Raw genomic sequence first — 25,793 nt, forward strand, 5'->3', positions numbered from 1 at the left:
CACACTCACACACACACACACACTCACACTCACACACATACACACACACACTCACACACACACACACACTCACTCACAGACATTCACACACACACACACACACACACACACACACACACACATATGCACGCACAGCACCCCCTAGTGGACAGAACCACCAGGGCCAGCCCCCCTTCTGCACCAGAGCCGAGCACTCACTCCCAGGAAGATCTTGATGGCTTTGGAGCAGGTCACCCCCGTGGTCCCGCAGGGCACGTTTTCTGTGATGATGCTGAAGGACCCCTGAGAGTTTTTCTGGCCACAGTAATCCTGGAGACGGAGGAAGGCAGGAGGGTGTGTGAGTGGAAGCTGCCCCCGCGAGGATCCCAGCTGGGTGGCCGCGGGCACTGCCCGGGCCGGGGGCTTCTCAGCTGGTTAAATGGGCTTGGCATGGGAGCAGACTACACTCCGGGGGGGGGGGGGGCAACAACCCCTTCTTTCTGTTTGCACCCCCCCACACCATATACAGCAGGGGCTTAATGGGTGCTTGTTGGCCTGTCTCCGTCTGCCTGGTCCTGCCTCCTGACCTCACCTGGGCTGCCACATAGGAGCAGTGTCCATCGAAGTCATAGTATTTCCCATCAAAGGTGATGTAATGGCCGCTCCCGTAGATTGAGCACGTGCCGTGGCACTTGGACTTGGTGCACGCCCAGCTCCCTCTGCGGCATGTGCTGGGGGGGGAGAAGAGGCTTCAGGGGTCTGGGGGCCGGTCCGAGCGTCGGCTGGAGGGAGGAGCCGCCGGGAGCCCCCATTTCCAGGGCCCCTCTCTGTTTCCTCTCGGGAAAGAGGCCCTGTCCAAGGTCACCCCGCCAGCCATCGGCAGAGTTCACACCTGGTATCCCTCCAACTCTACAGGAAGCCTGGGTGCAGCCCGAGGGGCCTTCCCGTGGGCAGGTGGGAGGGCATGGGAGCCTCCACCAGAGAGCAAGACCGCTCCACCCCGGCCTGAGAGGGGAGCCGCTCCTAGGAGCCTGCCTTGGGCTAATATAATAATAATAATAATAATACTGAGCCCCGGGGGAAAGGCAGTGAGGAGAGGAGGCTGGGGCCTGACCCAGGAGAAGGGGAGGCAACAGGAGCAGGAACAGGGGGCTCCTCCTTCCTCCCAGCAAAAGCAGGTCTGGGGGGGGCTCCTCTCTCCTCCCAGTGGGATCAGGACTGGGGGGCTCCTCCTTCCTCCCAGCGGGAGGTCCTGACTCCGGCCCACTCCCAGGCTGTGAGCAGAGTCTCTAAGGCAGGGACCTGAGGGCCGGAGCCCTGGCTCTCTCACCATGTGTTACAGTCCACAGTGATCTTCTGTCCAGGTGAATAGAGCTCTTTGTTGTGGACACAGGGGCACTCCTCCTCCGTGACGCAGCCACCCTGGCCATCGTCTATCAGCCCAGGGGGGCACACGCAGCCGCTGACACATTCAGTCTGGTACTAGGGGAGAGACAAAGGCAGCCTGAGTGACAGCCCCCTTCAGGAAGACCACCAAGCTGAGCCCAGGCCCCCAGCTCCAGGAGAGGGCAGACCCACAAAATACCAGCTCTGATGCGCATCACCAAGCTCCAAGAGCCCAGGGGCCTCTTGGGAGGACTGGCCAATAAGATCTGGCTCTGGATAGGGACTGAGGAGCACGCCACCGTGGGGTGGGGGAGCATGTGGACCCCATGAAGGTCTCTGTCAGCCACACATTCCACATGTCAACACTGAGGCTCCTGGCAGCCCAGGACCCCCGGGGAGTTGCCCCCTCCCCACCACCCAGTCTGGGCCTCCAGCCTCCACCAAGACCAGCAAAAGCAGACAAGAGCTGGTTCAAGGAGTGAGAAAAGCCAAACAAAGAAGAAAAAGGCCAGTGTCACAAGAGGAAGTCAACTCACGTAGCCACTGGCCAGGCTCTGGCAGCTGATGGGGTGGGGTTTCTGCATGGTCAAGGCCGTCAGGTTGTCACAGTCTACGTGGATCTTGGGGGCAACACAGCCTGTCATGGGGAGAGAACTCATCAGATGGAACCAGCCTCGAGAGTCAGAGGGCACAGAGAGGAAGAGGAGAGCCAGAGGGCCGGAGGTGTGAGCAGGGAGACATATGGGCACAAGGGCATAAGAAGGAAGGCTCCCAGAGAGGAGAGGGACAACCAGAGGGCAGGTTGGGCATGAGGGCACCAGGCACCAAACATAAGAAGGAAGGCCCCCAGGCTCCTAGAGATGAGAGGGACAACCAAAGGGCAGGTTGGGCATGAGGGCACCAGGGCACCAAACATAAGAACGAAGGCCCCCAGGCTCCCAGAGAGGAGAGGGACAACCAGAGGGCAGGTTGGGCATGAGGGCACCAGGGCACCAAACATAAGAACGAAGGCCCCCAGGCTCCCAGAGAGGAGAGGGACAACCAGAGGGCAGGTTGGGCACAAGGGCACCAGGGCACAGGCATGAGCAGGATGGCCTCAGGGGCCCCAGAGAGAAGAGGAAGCATGAGCAGCCAGGGGAGCCCAATCACTTCCCCAAGTTGAGGGTCACTTACTCTGACCAATAAGCTTCACTTGAATGCAGTGCAGCCTCCCATTGCGACAAACACTGGAAAGAAAAAGGAACCATGGGCAAAGCAGATAAAAGCAGCCCCCCTTCTGTACCCCCAGGCCAGAGAAAGCGGTTGGCGCCTCAGCTTCTCCCCAGCAGGGCCCCTCAATCTGCCCCTGACTCCAGCCCTGCTCGAGGCACTCGCTACAGTGGCTCTTACAGTTCAAAACCAAGATATGCTGGTGCGGCAGAGCAACGTAGAGGGGCTCTCTCTCCCCCCTGCAGCCTCCCCCCGTCAGACCCCCGTCCAATGGCCGCCGCTCAGATCCCCTTCCTTCCGTCTCCACAGCGGAGCCCCTCACAGCCCCACCCCAGGGGAATGCGGCCTGAGCCGAGCCCCGCGGGGCACCCACCAGCGCTCATCCTGCTTCAGGACCACTTCCCCCGCTTCCAGGTACAAGCCTCGGTGGTAGCAGGAGCATTTCGACAGGGGCACACAGCGCCCCTTCTCGTCCATGTAGGTGTGGTCGGGACAGCCGCAGCCATCCACGGGGGCGAAGCCTCTGAGGCAGTGCTTGTCAGCCTCCGAGAGCGAGCGGCAGGTCTGCTGGCAGGTGGTCAGGTTGTACAGGAAAATCTGCGAGTTGGGGCAGGATGTGATGTCCTTGTCTGTGGGAAAATGGGAAAGCGATGAGCGATCCCGAAAGCGATTGCTGCCGGCCTCCAGCCTAAGCCAGGCAGAGCGGTCAGTCCCCTGCCTCTGCCCAACATCTGCATCTGGCAAAGCAAGAGCTCCCCAGGACGCCCCCGGGCTTTTCGGCACTCTTCCCCACAGAGGCTGCGCTCGGAGAGCGGCCCGGGCCTTCCCTGCTCGTCCCAGGGGCCACATCCCCGTGTCCCATAGCGCCAGCCTCCCCGTCAGGGAGCACCATGCTGGCGGGAAGCCACAGGGTGGGGCCGGGCCAGCACTCGGGGCTCTGACGGGGAACCGAAGCCTGCCTCCCATTTCCCACCGCCGCTGGCTACCTCCCTGCTTTCCCCAGAGTGACGCTGAAACAGCCCGTGGGCTGCCTCTCTGGCCATTATATCTGCAGGGCTACTCCGACTCCACCTGGGCTAGTTTGCTTCCCAGGCCATCTTTAGCCAGCCCAGCAAGGCAACATGAAAGTTTGCCCAAGAGCAGGTGGCCCTGGGCTTCCTGGGGCGCTCCCGAGCGTCTTCCCGCCCCCATCCCCGGGGACTGAGCCCAACGGCCGCAGCCACGATGGAGCCCGGCTCCCCAGGGAGCCCTCGGCTGCCAGCATGTCCGGTGCGTGGTGCCGGGACTGAGCACTTACTACAGACTCGCTCCCGCCAGCCCCACAGCATGACCCCTTTGGCAGAGCAGGCTCTGGCATAGGAGGAGAGAGCAGCACACAGGCAGTCCTCGTTGTTCTGACAGTTGCAGGTGTCATATTTGCATCTCTAAGATCACAAAAAAAAGCAAGGATTAGGGACCCCCGGAGGGAGGGGGAGCAAGGGCTAGAAGCAGTGACCCCTTCTCCTTTCCCTTCCTACCAGGCTTCAGTTCCCTGTGGGTACGGAGCAGCCTTGGCTCAAGACAACCCTAGAACCCCAAATGGGCCGACAGACGGGTGGCCTTCCCTGCAGGGAGGAGCTCTCTGAAACCGCCTGCCTCAGCACCTCGGACAGAGCCCCTCCCATCCACTCAGGCTGCAGCTCCAGAGAGGCAAGCCCCAGGGAGCTCCGAGATCCACTAGGGGGAGCCCCTTCCTTGAACAGAGGGAGCCACGGGCAGCGGTCTCTGAACCCGGATCTCTCACCTTGTAATATTCCACGGGATCCACGACTGAGTGACACTTGGCAAAGGGAGTTTCTGTCTTCTTCAGCAGCGAGCACCAGTGCTCCGCATAATTGGCTGAGAGGGAGGAGAGGGGTGGAGGGGGGGGTTACATTTCTCAGGTTCCCAGAGAGACCCCCCTCCTCCCAAGGGGGCCCAGGGGTTCTGCTACTGGGTCAGCACGGCTGTCAGATCCTGGCTCCAAGCTAGAACAGAACAAGGGTAGGGACCGGCCCACCCTGGGATAATCCTTCTCAAATTGGCTCGGGTCCCTGACAGCTTCCTGCAGCAATGACCTTGCCCACTCATCTTCAGAAATGGGAGGAGGGAGAGGGAGGCGGAAAGGAAGAGGAAAGAGGGAGGAAGAGTATTTGTGAAAGTTTACATGAGTGTGAAAGTGTGTGCGACTGTGTAAGTATATGCGGGGGCAAGGGCTGCTAGAGAGCCAAGAAGGGACTGTTTCGGGTGCATCTCCTGCAGGAGAAGGAAAGGTCCATGGGACCAGTCCATGCTCCTCCCCATACTGTGGCCCAGGAAGCTCGCTGCACTGGTCGCCCTGAGTCCTTGTGTTCCCTGGCAGAGCCTCCTCTGGGATGGTCCCACATGTGCCCAAGGAAGCCGATGGCAGACCTCAGGTCTTAATTTCGAATGGAAAACGTGCCCCCCACTTCCCCTGATAAACCCCTTGCCAAACCGAGCAGGGCCCATAGGCTTTGCAGCTGCAACGGTGAAGAAGCTGGAGGAGAGGAGGGGCAGGAGCAGCCAATCTCACCGTTTTCAATGCTGAGAGAGCAGGGGTCATCGAGCCAGTCGAGTTTGTCGTGGCAGCTGGACTGGGCCTTCCAGGTGTTAGCAAAGCCAGAGCCAGTGGCTTCGATGAGACCTCCCGCCGTCTTGAAGTCATCGCTTTCCATTCCATTGAAGTTTCCACAGAGACCTGAGCAGAGGGAAAGGAAGCAAAGGGGCAGTGGGCAATCCAGCAGGGAAGACTCCAAACCCAGGTTGGGGCAGACTACAGAGGGGGCCCCCGGCCCTCACCTTGAACTTTGCCCTGGAAAGCCTGGTCCATGGTCATGAACAGCTGCATGACGGGCACCAGCTGGATCTGCATCTTCAGGCCGTAGGCTGTGTGCACGATGAGGTGATAGGAGGAGGGCTGGAAGATGGAGAAGCTCGCTGCAAGTCAAAGAGGAAGACAAGGGTCACTCTTGCAGAGGCGGTGAACCGCAGGGAAGAAGGCACCGACCTCACGCTGGAGACTCGGGCTGAGTCCTGCTCCTGGGTTCTCTCCCCTGGCCTCAGTGTTCCTGCCTGCTGTCCTTCCCTCCCTTCCCTGCCCGTCTGCCTGCCCTGCTGCCACACTTGGCTAGGCAAGGAGAATGTAGACCCCCCCCCAGCCTTCAGCAGCCGTGCTCACCAGTCACGTGTGGCAGGTGGACTTCCAACTCATTCAGCAGCACGCTGCCATCAGACTTGAATGCCACAATCTGCCAGAAAAGCAGAGGCGTCGGTCAAATCCCAAGAACCCCCCATTCACCATAAGCAGCCCCAGGGGAAGGGGGGTGGCCAGTCTCGGGCCTGTTTCAGGGGCACTTCCTCCGGGGTCTTGGAGGAGGAATAAACATGAGAAGGTCTGCTGGAAAGAGGACAGCCTGGGACTGGGGACAATTCAATAAGTTGAGCCCTCGGCTCTGAGGCGTTTGGAGAGCTGCATAGACCCGGCCCGCCAGGCAGTGCCCACAGGCAGCCTAACGCATGGGCATCCTGAAAACTGAGTTCAGGTGGAAGGCTGGCCACATGAAAGCCTGCCACATCGCCCGTGGGCACACCCGTCCCAGATGATTGCCCAAACCCTGGTAGCCGTACTTCCTCCAGGACAGAGAGCACCCTAATTAAACACTTCCAGAGGTTTTATAGGCCATGTGGCACTGACGAGATCCTGCTGTACTAAAGACGTTCCTGCCCTATCTGAACTGCGTCCCCACCAAGCTCCCGTAACGGTCACTGAGAGGCTGAGCCTCGGCCCCTGGGAGGTAACTTGAGGGAAGCCAGCCAGGAGAACAGGGGGGGTGAGGCAGGGCCAGAGAAGGACACTCACATTTTTCTTCTTGTCAGTCAGCAGCACAACCGTCTTCAAGCAGGTCTGCTTCTCTGTGGAGCCACAAGGGGCCAGCTCTCCCAGGAGAGCATAGGAGTCATTGCTGTCACCCTGCAGAAAAGACGTGAGAAGAGAATGATCCTGAGGGTGGGTGCCACAAGAACCTCTGGATGGACCCAAGATGTGCTCTCTCCCTGGTTCTGACCCACCGAAAGATCCGAAGTTTGGCTAAGACTGGGTCCCTGCCTTAGTGGAGTTCTTGATCATACAGGACTAAGACTCCAACACAACAAGCCATGATCAGTGCTCCCAAGAGAGGCAAGAACATCTTCAAAAATGGGTAAGAATTCAGCAAGTGACCATACAGGGAGGAAGAACAGCCTGAGCAAAGGTAGAGAGGTGGGGTGATGCAAGGGATTCTGGGATAGAATCTTCCTGTTCAGCTAGAATCTAATGCGTGTGGAGGAAGTTTTATAAGGAGAGTCAGTGCCACGCTGTGATGGGCAAGGGATAACAAGCAGAAATCTTAGAATGTGGCTGGAGAACTGGGAGCTCCTGGAGGCTTCTGACAAAAAAAGAGCATTTTTCTGCCAGTGAAGTGCAATTGCACTTTTCTCTCTGGGATTTTTGAATAGACAGAGAGGAAAGATCAACTTTGACCATTGTTACAGGAGTCCCCAGAGGGCATTGATGTGTCCCAGGTGTGGAAGATGAGGAGCAATAAAGCCCAAGGCATGGCTTCCCAACTGCTCTTATAGGAAAGAGAAGGGGAGAGGGCAAAAGCATCTGTTCACTGCCTATTGAATAACCAGCACCATGCTAAGTACTTTTACAAGTATTATCTCTTTTGAGCCTTGCAACAACCCTGGGAAGTAGATGCTATTATTATACTTAGTTTGCACTTAAAGGAACTGAAGGAGACAGGAGTTAGCTTGCCCAAAGTCATACAATTAATAAGTATCTAAGGCAGGGTTTGAAAGTCCTGACTTCAGTGTTCCAGATCCAGTAGTCTGAGCTCCATGGCACCTCATGGTGTGCTTAAGAGCCACAGCATGTCTCCTCTAAGCTCTGTGGTGCCTCGGTGCCTGATAAGGCTTTGGACCCAATGGGTCCCTCATCAAAGTTTCACTGGATGGATGGATGGACAGATGGATGGATGGAGGGATGGGTGGATGGATGGATGGATGGATGAACAGATGGATGGATGGAGGGATGGATGGATGGATGAACAGATGGATGGATGGAGGGATGGATGGATGGATGAACAGATGGATGGATGGAGGGATGGATGGACAGATGGATGGATGGATGGATGGATAGATATTCGGACTGATGGCTGGATGGATGGTTGAATGATTAAAAATGAGGAAGATAGCTAGTCTTTATGTAGCACTGTATGGCTTAAAAAGTGCTTTACATATGTTCTCTCATTGACCTCACATTATTAGTCCGGTTAATTGTGACCCAAACACCTGCCCAAAGACATTGAGAAAGGAAGATGCTGTGTACTACCCCAGAGCCCCAGTCTCAGGAACCCCATGACTCACTCTGAAGGATCCCTGAGACTTACAGTGGCTCGAGGTGGGGGGACCCTAACCTTGTCAACTCCCAGTATTCTAAAGTGGATGCCTGAGGGTCTGAGCAACTGGAAAGGTGGGCAGCCCCCTAAAGGATCTCTCAAGTCCCTGAGCAAGGATGGAGTGTTCAAAGTACTCCTTCAAAGCTCCACTTGCCACAAGACCATCCCAGACCAGGGAACTCCTTCAGTACCTTGGCCAGAATGTAGTAGCAGTCTCCATGAAAAGTATATTTCTTCCCATCAAAAGTGGTGATGTGGGATCCACCTTCCAAGGCACACATGCCAGGACAGGGCAGGTCTTTGCACACCCACCGGCCAGCATTACAGACACTGTGTGGACAGACAGCAGAAAGGAGTCAGCAGCCCGTCCAACCCACAGCCTTGGACTCCCTCTGCCTCCGACCTCTGAGGCCAGGGAACAAGCCCGGGAAGAGCAGCCCACCATTGTACTCACCATTCCTCACAGTTGCCAGTGATCTGCTTCCCGGGAGCATAGAGATGTCCATGTAGTTTGCAGCTGCACTGGCTCACCTGGATACAGCCTTTGCCCGTGATGTCATCATACACAGTGCCTGGGAAAGGGGGAAGAGGACTAAGCTGAGCCTGAAGCCTCCAGCAGGCAGGAGGCCCTTCTGCTGGAGACCCTGCCCCTGGGGGCTGCTGAGAGAGAGCCAGCCTCTGGGCCTGGGCCCCGTGCTGTTCCGGCACCACCAGCTCTAGCATCCAGCTCTGGTTCTGTACACTCCAGGTTTCAGGGAATGGGGCAAAGGAACATCCATCCCTCCTATCTCTGGTTGTCCAGGATTGGCAAGTCGAATGCCCACATGTAAGAGACTGCTGAAGGTGAGTCATTGCTCTCTCTTTTGAACAAGTGGGCGCTCGAGGAAAGGGTCAGTTTAGTGTCCCTCCCGCCTGTCCTCTGGACTTGGGCTTTGCTTCTCGGAGCAGTGTGGATAGACCTGGAAGGAACTCTCCTAACAAACATGGGCCAGGTCTTCCATGCAGCCTCCTCCAAGTAGGACAAGTGTGAAGGAGCTAAGGCCGGGTACTGGGAGCCCACTCACCGGGGCTGCTTACCTTCAGGGCAGAAGCAGCCATCCATGTAGTGTTCTTCACAGAGGTTGCTAACCTCCAGGTGGGAGCAGGTGTCCATGCAGGGGGAGCCACTCTCCAGGTAGACCATGTTACCAGGACAGGTCTTAGCTGGAATACACAGAGACCAGGACTAATGAGTGTGGAAAATTCTGTGGATGTGTTCTCGGGGGGCTTTCTGGGTATGACGGGCTCCTGAAGCACAAGAGCCAGCCTGGACTACGCCAAGGGAAGAACCCCTTGCTGGCGTGGTGTTCAGGTCTCTCTAGCTGAGCCCTAGCCTCATCTGGGGCCTGGGACTTTGGCATCTCCCCTGAAGCTCCAGCCTTGTCTGGGACGGCCCCCTCAGCCGGTTGGGGTGATGCGGATGAGACCAAAGTGAGGAGGAGCATGAGCTCCGGACGAGAATACTAGCTAGCTCTCAGACTGGGGAAAATGCTCCGGCCACAGGCCCGCCTCTTCTCCAGAACCCTTTTCTGCTGGCCCTCCAAGGCCTTTAGCAAGCCCGTCCCCTATAGCCCTGGAGACTCCCCCCACCTGGCCCACTGGCTGCCCACCCACGGGACCATGGACAGCTCCAAGCCTCCCTCCCCTGGGAATTCACCCAAACTGCCCTAGATTACCCACTGAGGCCCTCCCCGTAAAACCTGACTGGTTAAGGAAATGGCCCGATTTACGCAGGCACAAACAAAGGAATACCAGGGAACGTTGCCTCTAAGGAGGCCAAAATCAGGGCTACAATTCCCATCTGCCCATTCCGGTCCCTTTCTCGTGCTTCCCCCAGAGGTATCAGCTTCTCTGGGGGCCAGTTCTAGGCGCACACCCCCCGCCCCAGACCCAGCTTGGAGCTTTAAGCTGCCCTCCAGAGACAAAGGAGAGAGGGAGGAAAAGAATAGTCATCATTCTTCCCACTGGGAAGGAGGGAAATTGATATTTAGGGAGCGGCCAGGGTCAAGGAGCATTCCTGAGAGCAGCAAGGGGCGGGGGGGGGGGGGGTCACCCTCGACCCTCTGCAAAGAACCTTCTCTGCCAGTCCTGTGGGGGCAGGGATCTGGGTGGGGAGAGAGCAAAGGGACCCAAAACCCCAGCAGGGCAGAAATGAAGGGAAGGGTCCAACTGAGCCACAAGGGAAGCTGCTGGGCCCCAGATCCATGGGGTGTCTGAGTCAAATTTGGGACAACTGGAAAAGGTAGAGTAGTCCCATCCCACAACTTTACTGCCAGCTCTTTCTATCACTCTGGCAGCTCTTCGGGACCCAAAGGGGAGTTGTGGGTCAGAAAGAGGAGTTTAACCGTCTGAGACATGAAGACCCTTCCCAGGGAACAGAGAGCTCCCCACCTCGGCCAGCCTGTGCTCCTCACCTCTGCCAGCCTATGCTCCCCACCTCAGCAAGCCTGTGCTCCCCACCTCGGCCAGCCTATGCTCCTCACCTCAGCAAGCCTGTGCTCCCCACCTCTGCCAGCCTATGTTCCCCACCTCAGCAAGCCTGTGCTCCCCACCTCTGCCAGCCTATGCTCCCCACTTCAGCAAGCCTGTGCTCCCCACCTCAGCAAGACTGTGCTCCCCACCTCGGCCAGCCTGTGCTCCTCACCTCTGCCAGCCTGTGCTCCCCACCTCGGCCAGCCCGTGCTCCCCACCTCTGCCAGCCTATGCTCCCCACTTCAGCAAGCCTGTGGTCCCCACCTCAGCAAGCCTGTGCTCCCCACCTCGGCCAGCCTGTGCTCCTCACCTTTGCCAGCCTGTGCTCCCCACTTCAGCAAGTCTGTGCTCCCCACCTCTGCCAGCCTGTGCTTCCCACCTCAGTCATCCTATGCTCCCCACCTCTGCCAGCCCGTGCTCCCCAGCCCTGGCCCTCCAAGAGCACTTACGGCAGAATGCATCAGTCCTCCAGGACCGAGGCCGGCCTCCGGCGTGTGAGCACTGCCGGGAAAACTCTGAGATGGTGCTGCAGAGGCAGAAGGAGGAGTCCTTCTCACACTGACACAGGTCCTGCATGCAGGCCTGGATGTACATCTCCACCGGCACCTTAGCCTGGCAGTCCTCAAAGGCTGCTGACATCAGGATCTCCTCACACCGGGCTCGCTGCAGGGAAAGGGGCGAGGGTCACACCCATGAGACCCTCCCCAAGCTGCCCCTAACACCTTCCTGGTCCTACCGAGGCAGAGCCTTCAGCAGGCTACGTCCACCTCAGAGTTAAAGCCTTCAGCTATTCCTCTTTGGGTGTTTTGTAGAAGATGGAGGAACAGGAAGGAAGGAGGGAAGGAAGGAAAGAAGGGAGGGAAGGAGGGAGGAAGCAAGCGAGGAAGGAAAAAGGAAGGAAGGAAGGAAGGAAGAGAGGAGGGAAACACCCAGAGGTGTACTTGAGACATATCCAACCAGCTCCCCACAGCCTATTGTTAAATTTTCAATATGAGCATTTACAATCAGAAATCGGCAAACACCCTAAATCAGGACTTTGGTGTTCAACTAGATTTCAGGAAGTGAACAAGATAATTATATAGACTCATCCACAGTTTTTTTTTTTCTTTTGGAGAGCTGGTTGTTAAACATTTGCCCCCTCCTCTGCTCACATCTTGGCCTTGGGGGAGTCCCGACTCCCAGACTCCTCTGCTAGGAATTGCTTACATGTTCTGAGCAGGATTTGGGGGCCTTCTCTTCTGGGTCCTCACACACAACATCTGGCTTGTTAATCTTCTGCATGTTCCCAAATTCAATGGGGCTGAAGGTAATTCCTGGAGGAGAGAGCACAGTGCCACGTGTAGCTGGGTCCTCAGCTCCAAAACAGACCCTCCCTCCCCCTCCTGCCCTGCCAAGCCACTGGGTGGGAGAGGGGCCACCTACCCTGGTCGCTGAACTCGGAGTACGTCCGCTGGCCATTGTAGTCCCCGCAGAGTCCACAGGTGTGATTGCGGAACTTGCCATCCAGCTCCAGCTGAGCAGAGCAAAGGGGAGAGCAGGAGGGGGGAAGGAGGGAGGCGTTGAGACCGGCAGCTCACAAAGGAGGCCCAGCTGGCTGGGGCAGGCTGGGCCACAGGGTCTCCTCCTCAGGAAGAGTGAGGGGGACGCCCCCCACCCCGCAGGAACCTCCCTCTCTCCAGGCCCCAGTGCCATGTTCCGGGTCCCCTCCCGCTCTCCTGCAGTGCTCGGAGGCACCACCTGTCCTGGGCACCCTGGGGCAGGGCTGGAGGAGACCAGAGGGAGTGCACTCACCATGAGGGAATCCTGGAGGTTCCACATGAGGGCAAAGCCCGTTCGGGCGTAAATCTTGGTGTAGACGTCGTTCTTCTCGATGAGGAGCCCAGAGCTGTAGTAGGGCACCCGGACTCTGCAGGAGAGCAAGCGAGAAGGCATCACGCCGGATCGGGACTGAGCCCCAGGAGCTCCCAGAGACTCGGGGCCCCCACCCGTGGCCAGGACCCCGGCACCTCCCAGGAGCTGGGGGGCCACGGCGAAGGCCGTGCTCTGGGCTGCTGAGCTTGGAGACTCACCAGCTGGGGAACTAACCAGTTACTGCCTCGGGGGAGATGCTGCTCTCCCATCGCCAAGGGGAAAGTCTGCTGTTCCTCCCCTTCACTGAGCTCTCACTGGGGCCACAAGCCCTCCAACTTCCTCTCCAGCCTTTTGAGTGCCTCCCAACCTTTAGCCTGCTGTGCTCCCCATCCCAACACTTTATCCTGATCTCTCTGTCTCTGTCTCTCTGTCTCTCTGTCTCTCTCTCTCTCTCTCTCTCTGTCTCTCTCTGTCTCTCTCTCTGTCTCTCTCTCTCTGTCTCTCTCTCTCTGTCTCTCTCTCTCTCTGTCTCTCTCTCTCTCTCTCTCTCTCTCTCTCTCTGTCTCTCTCTCTCTCTCTCTCTCTCTCTTCTCTCTCTCTCTCTCTCTCTCTCTTCTCTCTCTCTCTCTCTGTGTCTCTGTCTTTCTCTCTCTTTCTCCCTCTGTGTGTGTGTGTGTGTGTGTATGTGTGTGTCTGTGTGTCTGTGTCTGTGTGTCTGTGTCTGCCACTAAGCCCAAGGCTTGGGGAAACTCAGCCAGGATAGCCCAAGATCTTTGGGAAACAGGACAGGGCAGAGCCAGGTTCCCAGGGCTCCATTCTGTCCTTTGCTGTTGCTTTTCTCTGGGCCCTGGCTCCCTCAGGCACCTCCATGCTCTTGGCTCTGGGCAATGGGAGAGCTGCCCCTCGGACCTGCTCATCTCTGTGCTCTGAACCTCGGACTGAGCCCGAGCTTCCACTGTCCCGACCACGCCCCCACTACCAACACCTGGAGCGGGTGCAGGGTAAGGGGGGTCCTTTCCTTTTCCCATCCTGGCCATCCCACCCCCTCCCCCCATTGGCTGGGACTTGACTCCTCCATCAGAAAGCTCGGCCTTTTTGGCTAAGGACGGCAAGGACGAGCGTCAGAGGAGACCGATCGTTCTGGAAAGCGCCGGCCCCAGTCCCTGAGCCCTGCCCGCGGCTCTGGGGCCATGCCCCGGCTGGAGATGGAAAGGGGGCCCGGGAGCTGGGGCTGGCAGCTGCCGGGGCCAGACGACGGCCCCCTTGGGACAGACCCCAGCACAGGTGCCCAGGGCCCCGAGGGGGAGGCAAGGAGAGGCAAGGCAGTGAAATCCTAGGAAAGAGACTCCTCCTCCAGCCAACCAGCCCAACGGGTCGCATTCAAGTCTTTGTCTCGGGAACAAAGGAGTGAGAACAATCCCAGCGAGGAGGGGGGCCCGTCCTCTGCTCCTTTGTCCCTCTAAGCGGGACACTTCCTAGGTAACTTTAACCCCCGGGGGCGAATTACACCCAGCCCTTGGTCCTTTGCAAACAGCCCTGGCCCAGGCCAGGTCCCAGAGCAGCGGCAGAGTCCCGGCACTGGCTCAGCCCCGACCCTCTTCTTCACCTACTCCTGAGCCCCCTCCCCCACCCCAGGCCGGGGACCCAACTTTGTGCCAAGACACCCCTCCCAGCCTCGGCAAGGAGAGATGCAGCCGACGGACAGGCTGATAGACCCCCTCCCCAAACCGGCTGCCACCAGGCTGTGCCGGCTTGTCCAGCCTCCTTCCGGAGGCTCCATTTGCCGCTCTGCCATCTAAAGAACCCAGGACCTGCTCATCCTGGCCTGGGACAGGGCCCGGCTTTGGGAGCTGTGTCCCCCCCCCCCAGATGCAGAGGGAGAGGATGGAGGCGCTGGCCAGCAGCACAAGGTCACTTCCAGAGGCCAGGGCCAGGGGCGGGTCCTCATGCCCACGGGCCCCAGGTGCTGGTGCGGCCTCAGGCCGGATATGGGGGACCAGGAGCTGAGCATCCCGACTCCCTCCGCCCCGTCCCCGCCCATGACTCACATGGCCCCATTCACGACCACCAGCTGATGGGTGAGGTAGATGGTGACATCCTTGATTGTGACCAGGACGTAGGTGATCTGGGGGTGGCCAGCCCGGCTCAGGCCCCTCTGGACGTGGACGGCAAACTCCTTGTACGTGTCGCGGCAGTCCGAGGCGAAGTTGTAGTCACAGAGGCCGGGGAACTGATAGACGTCCCCGTCGAAGGTCTTGTAGTGATTGTTGCCCCAAGTGCTGCAGACGTCATGGCCGTGGTTGAGGCTCCTGCCTGCGGTGAGGAGAGAGGCTTGGAGTCAGTGCGAGGCCGTGAGCAGGAGGGTCCTCAGAGGGCCCCGGGCCGGTCACTGCCCCGCAGGTGTGTCCGTGGCCACCCTGAAAGCCAGAGTCTGAGGGAGCCCTGAAGGGCGACAACAAATGCTGGGGTTCCCCGAGGAAGGGCAAGGGAGTTCCAAAGTGACCTGTCAGGCGGCAGGGTCTGAAGCACAGGGCACGTTCTGTGGCCCCCAAAGGCCTGTGCTTCCCGCAGGAAGGGAGCAATCCAAATAGGGCCCTGAGGCCCCCCATCCCTGCTCCCAGCCAGCAGGGAGGATCCCCAGTTCAGGCTGAAAAGCCAATGGCAACTGGGGGCCCCCTGACCTGCCTGCCTCAGGGTCTCACTGGGGGCCCTCCGACCTGCCTGCATCGGGGTCTCACTGGGGGCCCCCCGACCTGCCTGCATCAGGGTCTCAGCTGGGGGTCCCCCGACCTCCTGCCTTGGGGTCTCAGCCGGGGGCCCTCAGACCTGCCTGCATTGGGGTCTCACTGGGGGCCCCCCAACTTGCCTGCCTCGGGGTCTCAGCCAGGGACCCTCAGACCTGCCTGCATTAGGGTCTCAGCTGGGGGCCCTCAGACCTGCCTGCCTCAGGGTCTCAGCTGGGGGCCCCCGACCTGCCTGCCTCGGGGTCTCAGACCATCTCTGCCAGAACAGAGGTCCCAACAAATGGCTTATAAATGAGCATGAAAAAAGCAGTGACCCGCCAGCCTGTCTCCACACTGAGCTTGTTCAGCTCCCCTTAAGAAGAGACTCCTGGGGAGTTTCCAGCATGTCAGCCCCCCTCACTCCCCCAGTTCCCTGGTCTATGCACTGCTGCTGCCCCCAGTCAGGTGGCGGAAGCCTGGGGCAGCAGGCAAACGGGAGCCCTTCTGCCAAAGTCACTGCCCTGCTAACTGCCGGGCACCCAGCAGGGTCCCCACCAGTCCTGCCATCCCACTCCCCTCCTCATTGGCAGAGGAGAGGCCATGAGGGGCCTGAGCCCGAGGTCAGAGCCGTAAGAGACTTAAGGCTGTCTGCTCTAGCCCCCCACACCCCTTAATTTTATAAGGAGGGAATGGGAGCCAGAGAGAGGGGTCTCCCAGGCTCACGGAAGGACCAGGATTTAGAGTCAGCTTCATCAGGAGCCTTTGCTGGGGTCCCCACACAAGCTCAGCCACAAGTGGGACTTGGCTCTTTGAAGGCCACGGGCTTCAGGGTCCAGCAGGACGTGCTGGGGCCACGGGGGAGCCAGCGGTGCCTCTGATCGAGCAGGACTGGCAGCAGGGCCCTAGACCACCTCTCGCCTCCGCAGCGGGCAGGACTGGCAGCTGGCGCGTCACCGGGGGATGGTCACAGAATGCTGACCATGGCTGAACCCACCACCCCCACCGCCCTCTGGCTGGGTTTTAAGACCCCAGGACCTAACAGTGAAGTAGTCCCTTAGTGGAGACCTGGTCCAACCCCCCTTCAGCATGTGATGGGGATGGGGCTGCTCGCCCCCAAGGACCTCGCCGCGGTCCTGCCACTTTTCTGAGGCAGCCTCCATGGGCTTGGGGCAGGAGGAGGGGACGGGAGCCTCTGGTCGGCTCACCCCCCACCACGTATTGGTGCTTCCTCTGGTCAGCCCTGAATGTCCCTGCGGCTCTGGGGCACCTCGTGGGAGCCTTAGCTGGGGATCCCCTGAGCTCCACTGAGCAAGGACAGAAGGGAAGCCCCCGACTTGGTCTCCATCGTCATTTTAAGCTTTCCACTGCTCCTGCCTCGTCTTCTCCCTCGGCTGTGCTTCCCAGAGGACCAGCTGCCCCCAACTCCTCGTGGCTGCTGCCCCTGCCCCATTTCTGATGGAGAAGCTGACAGGTCACGAGGTGAGTGTTGGGCCCGAGGCCCTGGAGGGAAGGGGGACACCCCTTCGGGCTACATCTCGCCTTTTCTGGGCGTGACTGCCCCCTTCCCCTCTGCCCTCCCCCGCTCCCGACTCATGCAGCTCTCCAAGGTGGCGATGACCGCGGGCCAAAGGACCGTGAGGGCACCGAAGCGTCGCCCGGCCCGCTGCCCAGGGGTGGCTGGGGCAGCGAGCATAGCCCTGGCACTGCCAGCCGCAGCCCCCCGCAGGAGAGCGCCGGCTCTCTCGCCTCTCGGTGGGCGGCTGTGGCTCGGCTTCCCTTGCCGTGGGACCCTCCGGCGCCCTTGGAGGCCTTACCTTTCTGAAGGTCCGCTGTCCCCACTGAGCACAGAGCCAGCCAGACTGCCAGGAGACTGGCAAGGCTCAGCCCCATGGCGGCTCGCTGGACGACTCGTTGGAGGACGGGCTCGTGGAGGGGCAGGGGCTTTATATGCAGGCTGCTGGTCGGCCAGGTGTCACCTCGGAGGGAGGGGAAGGGGAAGAGGAGGGGTCAGGAATGGGTGTAACATTTGCCAGATTAACAAGCAAACAGCAGCACAGCCCCTGGCTCAGGTGCTCGCTTGGCTCTCCTGGGCCACGGTGGGGAAATATTGATTCAGTTATCAGGCAATCATCTTTTACAGCTCTCGGTAAACCAAGTCATTCTGCAGAACGCCGTGGGCCCAATTGCTCCAATTCCAGCACACACCCAAGGAGAACCTGCCCCTCTCCTCCCAGCAACTAGCGGGCACGCAGCTGGTGCCACAATGACCTGGGCAGGGCCCCTGAAGGAAGTCGGGCACCTTGGCTCTGTCCGGCTCCTCCTGGTCGGAACAGGAGCGTCCCTCGGCTAACGCCACCTGGGGCCATCACCCATCAGCTCCCACTGAGACCCCAAAGGGGCGGCCTCTGGCCCAGCCTCTCCGTAGCCCCAACTGTCACATGCCCACCCACCCCCCGGCCCGGGGGCCTTCGGAGCCCCTCTCTGCCTCCTCTTCTCTTGGAGAGGATCCTGGTGATTGCCCCACCCCTCTGTCCAGGCTGATGGACAATCCTCCCGTGATCAGGTCAAACAGTCTTGGGCCTTTGTCTTCTCGGACAATGTGGGTGAAGGGGGGGCAGGCAGGGCCCTCCTGTCACTGCCCAGACCCGCAGGTTTGTGTGGGTGTGTGGGGGCCTTCTGGCCTCTCCCCTCTGACCCCTCCAGAATTACCTGTGATCAGTGGGCAAAGATCCCAGCTCGGGGACGCGGCTGCCCGCCAGGGCGCAGGATTCACAGGCATGTCAAGGATGTCCCCCCTTGGGGGCAGCCAGCCTAGAGTCGGGCCCAGACTCATCCTGAGCTTTCTCTGACAGTCGGGAGACCTCAAGGTGAAGAAAACTCTTCAGCCAAAGCCTCCCTCATCCCACCACCCGGAACCAGGAGGAGGGACACGGCTTGCCTGGCTCACACAGATCATGGACAATAATCAGTGTCAGGGAGAGGCCTGAATGTGATGTGAGGCCGGCCCCCCAAGCCCTCAGACCCCGGCTCCCAAGCAGGCCCGACTTCCAGGGCTTCCAGGCCAGAGATGGAGTAATCCCGGACTGACCTGGGACTCTGGGGCTCAAGCACGGCACGTGCCGCTGACCAGCCAGGCCCAGACTTGGGGCCAGCAAGCTCCCCTTTCTGGGCCCATTTCCCGCCCTGTCCCTGGGACCTTCCTCCCAGGGCCGTTGGGATGATGGGATAATGCAGGGCAACGAGGCCCCAATGAGACGGCCACTTCCTGGCCCTCATCTCCCTCCTCTTGGCTCTCAATTTCCTGCCTGTCACGGACCTCGCCTGGAGGCAGGGAGCTAAGGAGGCTCCCACAGAGTCGGAGCGGGCGCCCCAAGGATCTGCTGCTCAGCCCGAGGCTTCCGTGCCCAGCTCCCTGGGTGGGGGAATTCTGCACCTCTTCTAGGGAAATGGGGAGGAGGCTCCCGGGACTTCCCTGCTGAATCCATCGAGAGTCACTACACAGCCCCCCTTGGGGACACCTGTGACCTGGCAAGGGGAGGAGCAGGCTCTGCAGCCAGCCTGATGGTCCCACCCCACGGGGTCCCTCTCAGAAGGGAAAGTGGGACTCTGGGGGTGCAGGAGAGCAGCGCCTCAGGAGGACTCAGAGTGTAAGTCCACCTGAGCACTTCAAGGAGGTCTCCAAGTCTCAGAGGAGATCAAGAGGCAGCCCCTCCTCGCACCATCTTCTCCCCAGGGGAAAACACCAGTGAGCCCAGGAAAGACGCCATCTATCAAGGGGACCTCAGGTCCCCAAGGACATGGTGCGATTTAACAGCCAAAGTGGGAGGGGGGCAAAGCCTTGGTTTTAGAGAATCTGACTTCAGCTTGCACTCTTGCTGCCGACTCCCTGTGAGGTCATTCTTCTTGGGGGATGCCCTTTGTGGACACAAAACCAAACTCTGCTGAGGGCCCTGTGTGGGGCCAGCGTGGGGGCTGAGAAGCAGGGCAGAGGGGCCACTGAACCTTCCCAGGCAGGATCCGGCCAAGGATTAGGGGACCCAGGGCAAGGAGATTCCTGTGGCTGCTGACCTTTCACCTGTGGAAAATCCCAGCCCTTTAGGGGCCCTGGGGGAGCCCAAGGAATCGGCATCCTCAGGTTTCCTGCCTCTGAAGGGCTGGGAGGGGGAAAGGACATAATAGGTTGGGAGCCCTGCTCATGTTTCTGCCTGGAATTCGGATCCCAATTTCCTCCTCGGCCCTGAAAGTGTTTGCCTTTGTGTAGGTGCTGCCCTCACGACCCAGGTGAGCTCCAAATGATGGCGCTTCTGAACCAGAAGGCTGCATCACGGGCGCGGACCTGAGGGTGAAAAGGTTAAGAGACTGCCCGGTGCAACCCTCTTTTTACAAAGGGGAAAACAGTGGTACAGAGAAGGAAGGAAGGGAGATGGGAAGGAAAGAATGAAAGGAGGGAGGGAAGAAGGTGGGAAAGGAGAAAAGAAAGGAGGGGAGGAAGGAAGGAAGGAAGGAAGGAAGGAAGAAGGGAGGGAAGAAGGAAAGAAGGGAGGGAGGGAGGGAGGGAGGAAGAGAAGGAGGGAGAGAAGGAGGGAGGAAGGAAGGAGGGAGGGAGAGAAGGAAGGAGGGAGGAGGGGAGGAAGGAAGGAAGGAAGGGAGGAAGGAAGGGAGGAAGGAGGGAAGAAGGAAGGAAAGAAGGGAGGGAGGGAGGAGGAAGGAAGGAAGGAAGGAAAGAAGGGAGGGAAGAAGGAAAGAAGGGAGGGAGGGAGGGAGGGAGGAAGAGAAGGAGGGAGAGAAGGAGGGAGGAAGGAAGGAGGGAGGGAGAGAAGGAAGGAGGGAGGGAGGGAGGAAGGAAGGAAGGGAGGAAGGAGGGAAAGAAGGAAGGAAAGAAGGAAGGGAGGGAGGGAGAGGGAAGGGAGGAAGGAAGGAAGGAGGGAAAGAAGAAAAGAAAGAAGGAAGGGGGAAGGAAGAAAAAGGTCTTAGGCTAAACATTTAACAAATATCTCATTTGATCCTCAGAACAACTGTGCAAGTTAAATGCTATTATGGTCCCGATTTTACAGATGAGGTACAGAAGCTCAGTGACTTGCCCGGTGTCACACAGCTGGTAGATGCCTGTCAGAATTTGAATTCCTGCCTGCCTAACTCCAGACCCCGCCCTCTGCGCGCTCTGGCACCCCCTCGTAGCTCTGAATGATTGAAAGCGTGAGCAGAGAGGAGGGGGCTCAGTCGTATAAGCCCCCGGAGCCAGAAGCCCTTGCTTCCCCAGGATAAGACAGTTGGGACACGCCTTGGACAGGTGGCCTCTCAAGCCCTTGCCCACCCTCCCACAGCCTCCTTGCCAGCTACAAGTGAGGGGCTTTTCTGGGACAAAACAGTCAGGTTTCCGGGCTACTTTCTTTAGTCCTGCTCTGCTCCTTACTGTATGACCCCGGGCAGGTCACTTCATCTGTCTGAGCTTCAGTTTCTGAATCTATAGTAAAGGGTGATAATTGCCTCATAATTGCAGTGAGACCCAAGTGAACTCATGTGGGGGGGTGGCTTTGAAAGCGTTGAGAACTGGCCAGGACCCCTGCACAAGCTGATCATGGGCTGACCCAGGACCGGGCGGGGGGCTTCCTCCTCCCCCCAAGGAGTCTCCCAGTCGCATCTGCTCAGACAGGGTGTCTGCGGGCAGTGATTTTGAGGAAGGGCAGGCGTGGAGTCACAGTCATCAGAAATAAGCATCCGGCTGCCCCCCGAATGATGACTGCTAGAACCTTGGCTCATCAGGAAATGATCAGCCAAGTCCAGTAGCAGGGAAGAGAGCCGGCCTCGTGGTGGAAAGAACACAGGGCTTTGTAGACAGTAGGTGCTTAATGAATGAACTGAATTTAGTTGATCCCATTCCTCTTGGAGCTGGAAAAGACTCCCAGTGTAGAGAAAGGTTTTCCACTCTCTGAGAGGAGACATGGGGAGGGGGAGAAAAGGCCTCCTGGTCTGTCCATCAGTGAGAAAGGAGGAGAAAGGAGGCTGGGCTCACAACGCACCCACGTGCAGGACAGATCTGGGATTAATGGCATCCTGGGGCGGCCAAATGGAAGAGATGCAAGTCTCTAAGACCATGGGTCTTAGCCCCTGGCCCTCCTCGGACACCCCAATGCCATGTCTGTCCTCTGCTCAATGGCAGGAAGGACCAAAACTCACTCCTACTTAAATAACTCTCATGTCCCAGCACATCATCTCTCCAGAACATCTCAGGGCCAGTTCCCTCTCACCCCTGACCTGGCCACCTTCCTCACCTTTCCCCTGGACTGTCAGAATAGGCTTCCAATTAGTCCCCCAGGTTCCAGGCTTACTCCTCTCCGACCCCAGAAAACCCCATGCCATTTCCTCCCTTCAAGAATCTTCTATGACTCCCCAGTGCCTCTAGTCAAAAGTTTTACTGTCTGACTTCCTGTTTAAAACCCTTCACTCTCTGGCTCCAATCTACCTGGAAACAGGTTTGTTGTAGACCTGCGATGTTCCTTCACACATGCTACGCTGTGACCCAAATCCCCGACCTGTCCTTGGCCTTCCGTCTCTGGACTCTGTTTCCTCCAGGCTGCCAGCCGGACCTCCCCGCCTCCACCCATCAGGATCCAGTGGGTCCTTCAAGCACAGGTGCTCCCTTCTAAATAAGAGCCCTCAGACTTCCCCTATCTCCAACTCCTAGGTCCGCAGGCTTTCTCCTCCTTCCAATGATCTTGTAGTCTTATATGGATGCCTGTTGTATACCTCTCCCCTAGAATATAAACCCCTTGAGGACCTGGACTATGTTTCTGGTTGGAACACAGGACTCTGTGTACAGTAGGTGCTTAATGAATGTATACTGGATTCAATTGATCCCAGTCTCTCTAAGCTGGAAATAGCTTCAAACTTCAGGTTCCGATGCATATGACCAAGAACTCCTTATCTCCAAGCAAGTGGGCATCCAGTCCCTGGCTGCAGACCTGGGGTGGGCTTGACTGCTAGGTTTTCCTTCCATCATGTTAAAACCTGCCGGTTCATGGCTCTCCCCGTCTCTCCTCCTCGCAACGACTTCCAGCTCTGCCTTCCAGGGCTGAACAAAACAAACCTAATCCCTCTTCCATGTGACAGTCCTCCCAATGCCAAGCCACCTTGTGCAGGTGCGTCAAGGTTTGAAGAGCACTTTCCTTACTCTTAGCTGCTGTGATTTTACAAATAAAGGGGAAATGACTTGCCCAGAGTCACCCAGTTAATAGGTGGCAGTATCATCAGTGCTCCCAATACAGAACCTTTCTCCTGGCTCCTTCCCCACTGCCACAGATTTGTCCCTCTCTCCTACATCCTTAAAAAAAACTTTCAGGCTATTATTATTATTTAGCTGCCCTCCACTTCACTGCCAAAATGCTGGGAAAAGCTCTCTGCACTCACTTCTACTTTCTCACACACATAATCTATTCACTCGTCAACTCCCAATGTTTGACCTCAGCTGGAAACGCTCCCCTCAAGGAGCCTTCTAACTGCTAAGTCCTGTGGTGTTTCTTTAGTCCTTGTCCTTCTGGACTTCACCTCTGCAGCCTGCTCAGTCAGTCAGTCAGTCAGTCAATAAGCTCTTTTTTTTGGATCACCTCCCCTTCATCAGACTTCCAGAGAGGGGCTGATCAACTCCTCCTTAAACTTCTTTTCTGGCTCATCATCCAGGTCCTGCCTCCTTCCCATGGGGATCCCTTCACACCTTAGTCCAGGGCCCCCCCTTCTCTCCTCATTCCAATACTTACAAGCTTCCATGGCTTCAAGCATTTCTCTCATGAGTTATAATGTCCCTTCCCCAGTCCCAAAACATTTCATTGTCTTCTCCCCCACCCTTTTCCTCCTTTCCTTAGTTCTCTCCTGGAAGCCATCATTCTTCCAGGCCCCAGGTTAACCATCTTTAAATGGGCCTCTGTTCCTCACTCCCCTCCCCTCCCTTGCTCAATCAGGCACCAAAGATAGTCATACCACCTCTCCAGCTGGCCACTGCTCTAGTTCAGCCCATTCTCACCTCTCTCCTGAGCTATTGTAATCATCTCACTGGCCTCCCTGCCTCCAGTCTCTCTCCACTCCAGTCCATCCTCCATTTGGCTACTCTCATGACTCTCCTAAAGCATGGGTTTTACAGCAACAAGATTATGCGATGATCGATTCTGATGGACATGGCTCTCTTCAACAATGAGATGGGTCAAACCAGTTCCAAATGTTCAGTGGTGAGAGACTCATCTGCACCCAGAGAGAGGACTATGGGAACTGAGAGTGGTTCACAATGTTTCCCCCTTTTTTGTTGTTGTTTCCTTGCATTTTATTTTGCTTCTCTTTTTTTTTCTTGCACAGCATGATAATTACATAAATATGTATACATATGTTGGATTTAACATATATTTCTACTATGTTTAACATATATTAGATTACTTGCCATGTAGGGGAGGGCATGGGGGAAGGGAGGGAAATTAGAACACGGGTTTTGCAAGGGCTAATGTTGAAGAATTGTCCATGCATATGCTTTGAAAAATAAAAAGCTTTAATTTTAAAAAACATGAGTTTTTCATATCCCACTTCTCAAGAAGTTCTAATGTCTCTCTATTACTACTAGAGAAAACAAACTTTTATCAGTTACATAGAGCTCTTCCCAGGCTGGCTCCAGTCCAACTTCACACCTGTTTACACATTACTCCACCTCAATCACTCTGCATTTCAGCTCAACTTGCCTCACTACAGTCCTTCTCTCCCTGCTCTCTGTCTTTGCATTGTCTGTACCCTGTGGCTAAAAATGCCTTCCCTCTTCACCTCTACTGCCTGGAACCTCTGGATTTCTTCAAGCTACAACTCAAGAACTACTTTCTACACAAGGCTTTTTCTGCCATGCCCAATCTCCCTTCACAGTCTCCCCATCCCCTCAGAGTGACCTTATATTTACTCTGAATGTTCATCGGATCTGATTATCTGTGTACCTGCTGCTTCCCTGAATGTAAACTTCCTGAGGACGTGGGGATATTCATATTGGTTGGTGTTTAGCATCTCTAGGAAGAGAGATTCCTTCACAACACACCCTTCAGAGTATTTTATCTTTTTATTTTTTAATTAAAATGTTTTTATTTTAATTTTTTTTTATTTTTAGTTAAAGTTTTGAGTTCCAAATTCTATCCCTCCTTCCTTGAGACAGCAATCAGATATAGATTATTCTTGTCTAATTATGTAAAACATTTCTATATTATTCATCTTTCCAAGAAGGCTCAAAATTTTAAAAATGAAAGAATGTAAAAAATAGCATCCTTTAGTCTGTTTTCAGAAGATATCAATTCTTTCTCTGGAGGCAGATAGCCTGTTTCATCATTAGTCCTCCAGGGATGTCTTAGATGATTATATTGTTGAGAACAGCTAAGTCATTCACATTCTTCATTATACAATATTGCTGTTACTTATAGACTGTAGTCCTGGTTCTATTCACTTCTCTTCAGGTAAGTCTTTCAAGAGTTTTCTGAAATCATCATTTTTCTAGCACAGAAATATATAGCCACAATCACATACTTGTTTAACACATAACTTGTTTAACCATCCCGCAATTGATGGGCATCCCTTCGATTTTCGATTCTTAGCCACCACGAAAAGAGCTATAAATATTTTTATACAGATAAGTCCCTTTCTCTTTTTTGGATGTCTTTGGGATATAACTCTAGAGTTGACGTTGCTGGATCAAAAGATATACACCATTTTTTAATTCTTTGGGCATTCAGAACAGTTTCTAAGATTTGGGAGCTTATTCTCTGAGAGGTTCCTAGCAATCCCTAGCAATCCCTTGGGGGGGAAAAAAACCTAGCCTGGTGCATGAGAGTCCATGGGATCTAAAATGTTCTGTGAACCTCAGCAATGGAGGAATAGCTGCCCAATAGCCCTTACATTGGCCCTTGACTAGAAAGCTATGCCCAGTTTGGAGATGTGCTCAGAACCAGGGACAGCACTCTGCTAACTCACATGGGTCTACCACAGAGATTTTGACAGGGGTAGAATGGAACTCAGACCAGCCCAGGCAAACTAATCATCAGGCAAAGGCACCAAGACTGAAGGGGAAGAATGAAGGCTCACGGAGCTTGTCCATCCAGCTCCTTCATTTTACAAGTGAGAGGACTAAGACTCAGAAAGGAGAGAAGCTTTTTCTCCACTGCAGAGCAGTGCTGCAAAGCTAAGATGCTAATTCAGGTCATCCTCTGGGTCTTTCTGATAAGCTCCTTCCTTAACCCTTCAGGGCTCAGTAAAGGAAGCCATCTAATGACCAAGAAGCCAAGAGCCACAGGACTCTGGATTTTGGGCTTGGAGAGATCTAAGCTTCCTGTCAAGCGGGGTTGTGTGGCAGGGCCAATACCCAGGGAGCAGTAGGAAGAGAGTCTGGGGCTTCCTGTCCCCTATCAAAGCCCACTTCTGGATTTCTCAGGATCCAAGGGGTGGGAATATTATGGTATAGAGTATGTATGGCTGGACACAAGAGAAAGGCTGCATCCTACTGTGAGGACTTAGACAGGGCCCTCCTCCCCTGGGGCAAAGAGTAGGAGAGATCTGGTCTTCTTAGTGACCCTACATGGATGACAGAGATGACAATAAAAAGCTCCTCCCTGGGACCCAAAGAAATCCTGACTGGGCAGTCCTCCTTGAG

General features: G+C 56.6%; 1 protein-coding gene across 1 annotated transcript in view; it reads right to left on the reverse strand.

Moving 5' to 3' along the window:
* MUC2 (mucin 2, oligomeric mucus/gel-forming) overlaps positions 1-17,042 on the reverse strand; it is a 40,933-nt gene extending 23,891 nt beyond the window's left edge. Inside the window, 21 exon segments of the mRNA XM_051967100.1 lie at positions 199-309; positions 572-710; positions 1,310-1,461; positions 1,902-2,002; positions 2,539-2,591; positions 2,948-3,203; positions 3,872-3,998; positions 4,358-4,452; positions 5,147-5,311; positions 5,413-5,550; positions 5,792-5,861; positions 6,473-6,583; positions 8,243-8,381; positions 8,506-8,623; positions 9,129-9,254; positions 11,012-11,225; positions 11,769-11,875; positions 11,985-12,075; positions 12,354-12,468; positions 14,462-14,726; positions 16,951-17,042. Coding sequence (XP_051823060.1) covers positions 199-309; positions 572-710; positions 1,310-1,461; positions 1,902-2,002; positions 2,539-2,591; positions 2,948-3,203; positions 3,872-3,998; positions 4,358-4,452; positions 5,147-5,311; positions 5,413-5,550; positions 5,792-5,861; positions 6,473-6,583; positions 8,243-8,381; positions 8,506-8,623; positions 9,129-9,254; positions 11,012-11,225; positions 11,769-11,875; positions 11,985-12,075; positions 12,354-12,468; positions 14,462-14,726; positions 16,951-17,026 — 2,769 coding nt within the window. The 5' untranslated portion in view covers positions 17,027-17,042.
* Positions 17,043-25,793: the final 8,751 nt, after the last annotated feature.

This window comes from Antechinus flavipes, chromosome 6 (assembly GCF_016432865.1).
Source record: "Antechinus flavipes isolate AdamAnt ecotype Samford, QLD, Australia chromosome 6, AdamAnt_v2, whole genome shotgun sequence".
In the NCBI taxonomy this organism is placed as follows: Eukaryota; Metazoa; Chordata; class Mammalia; order Dasyuromorphia; family Dasyuridae; genus Antechinus; species Antechinus flavipes.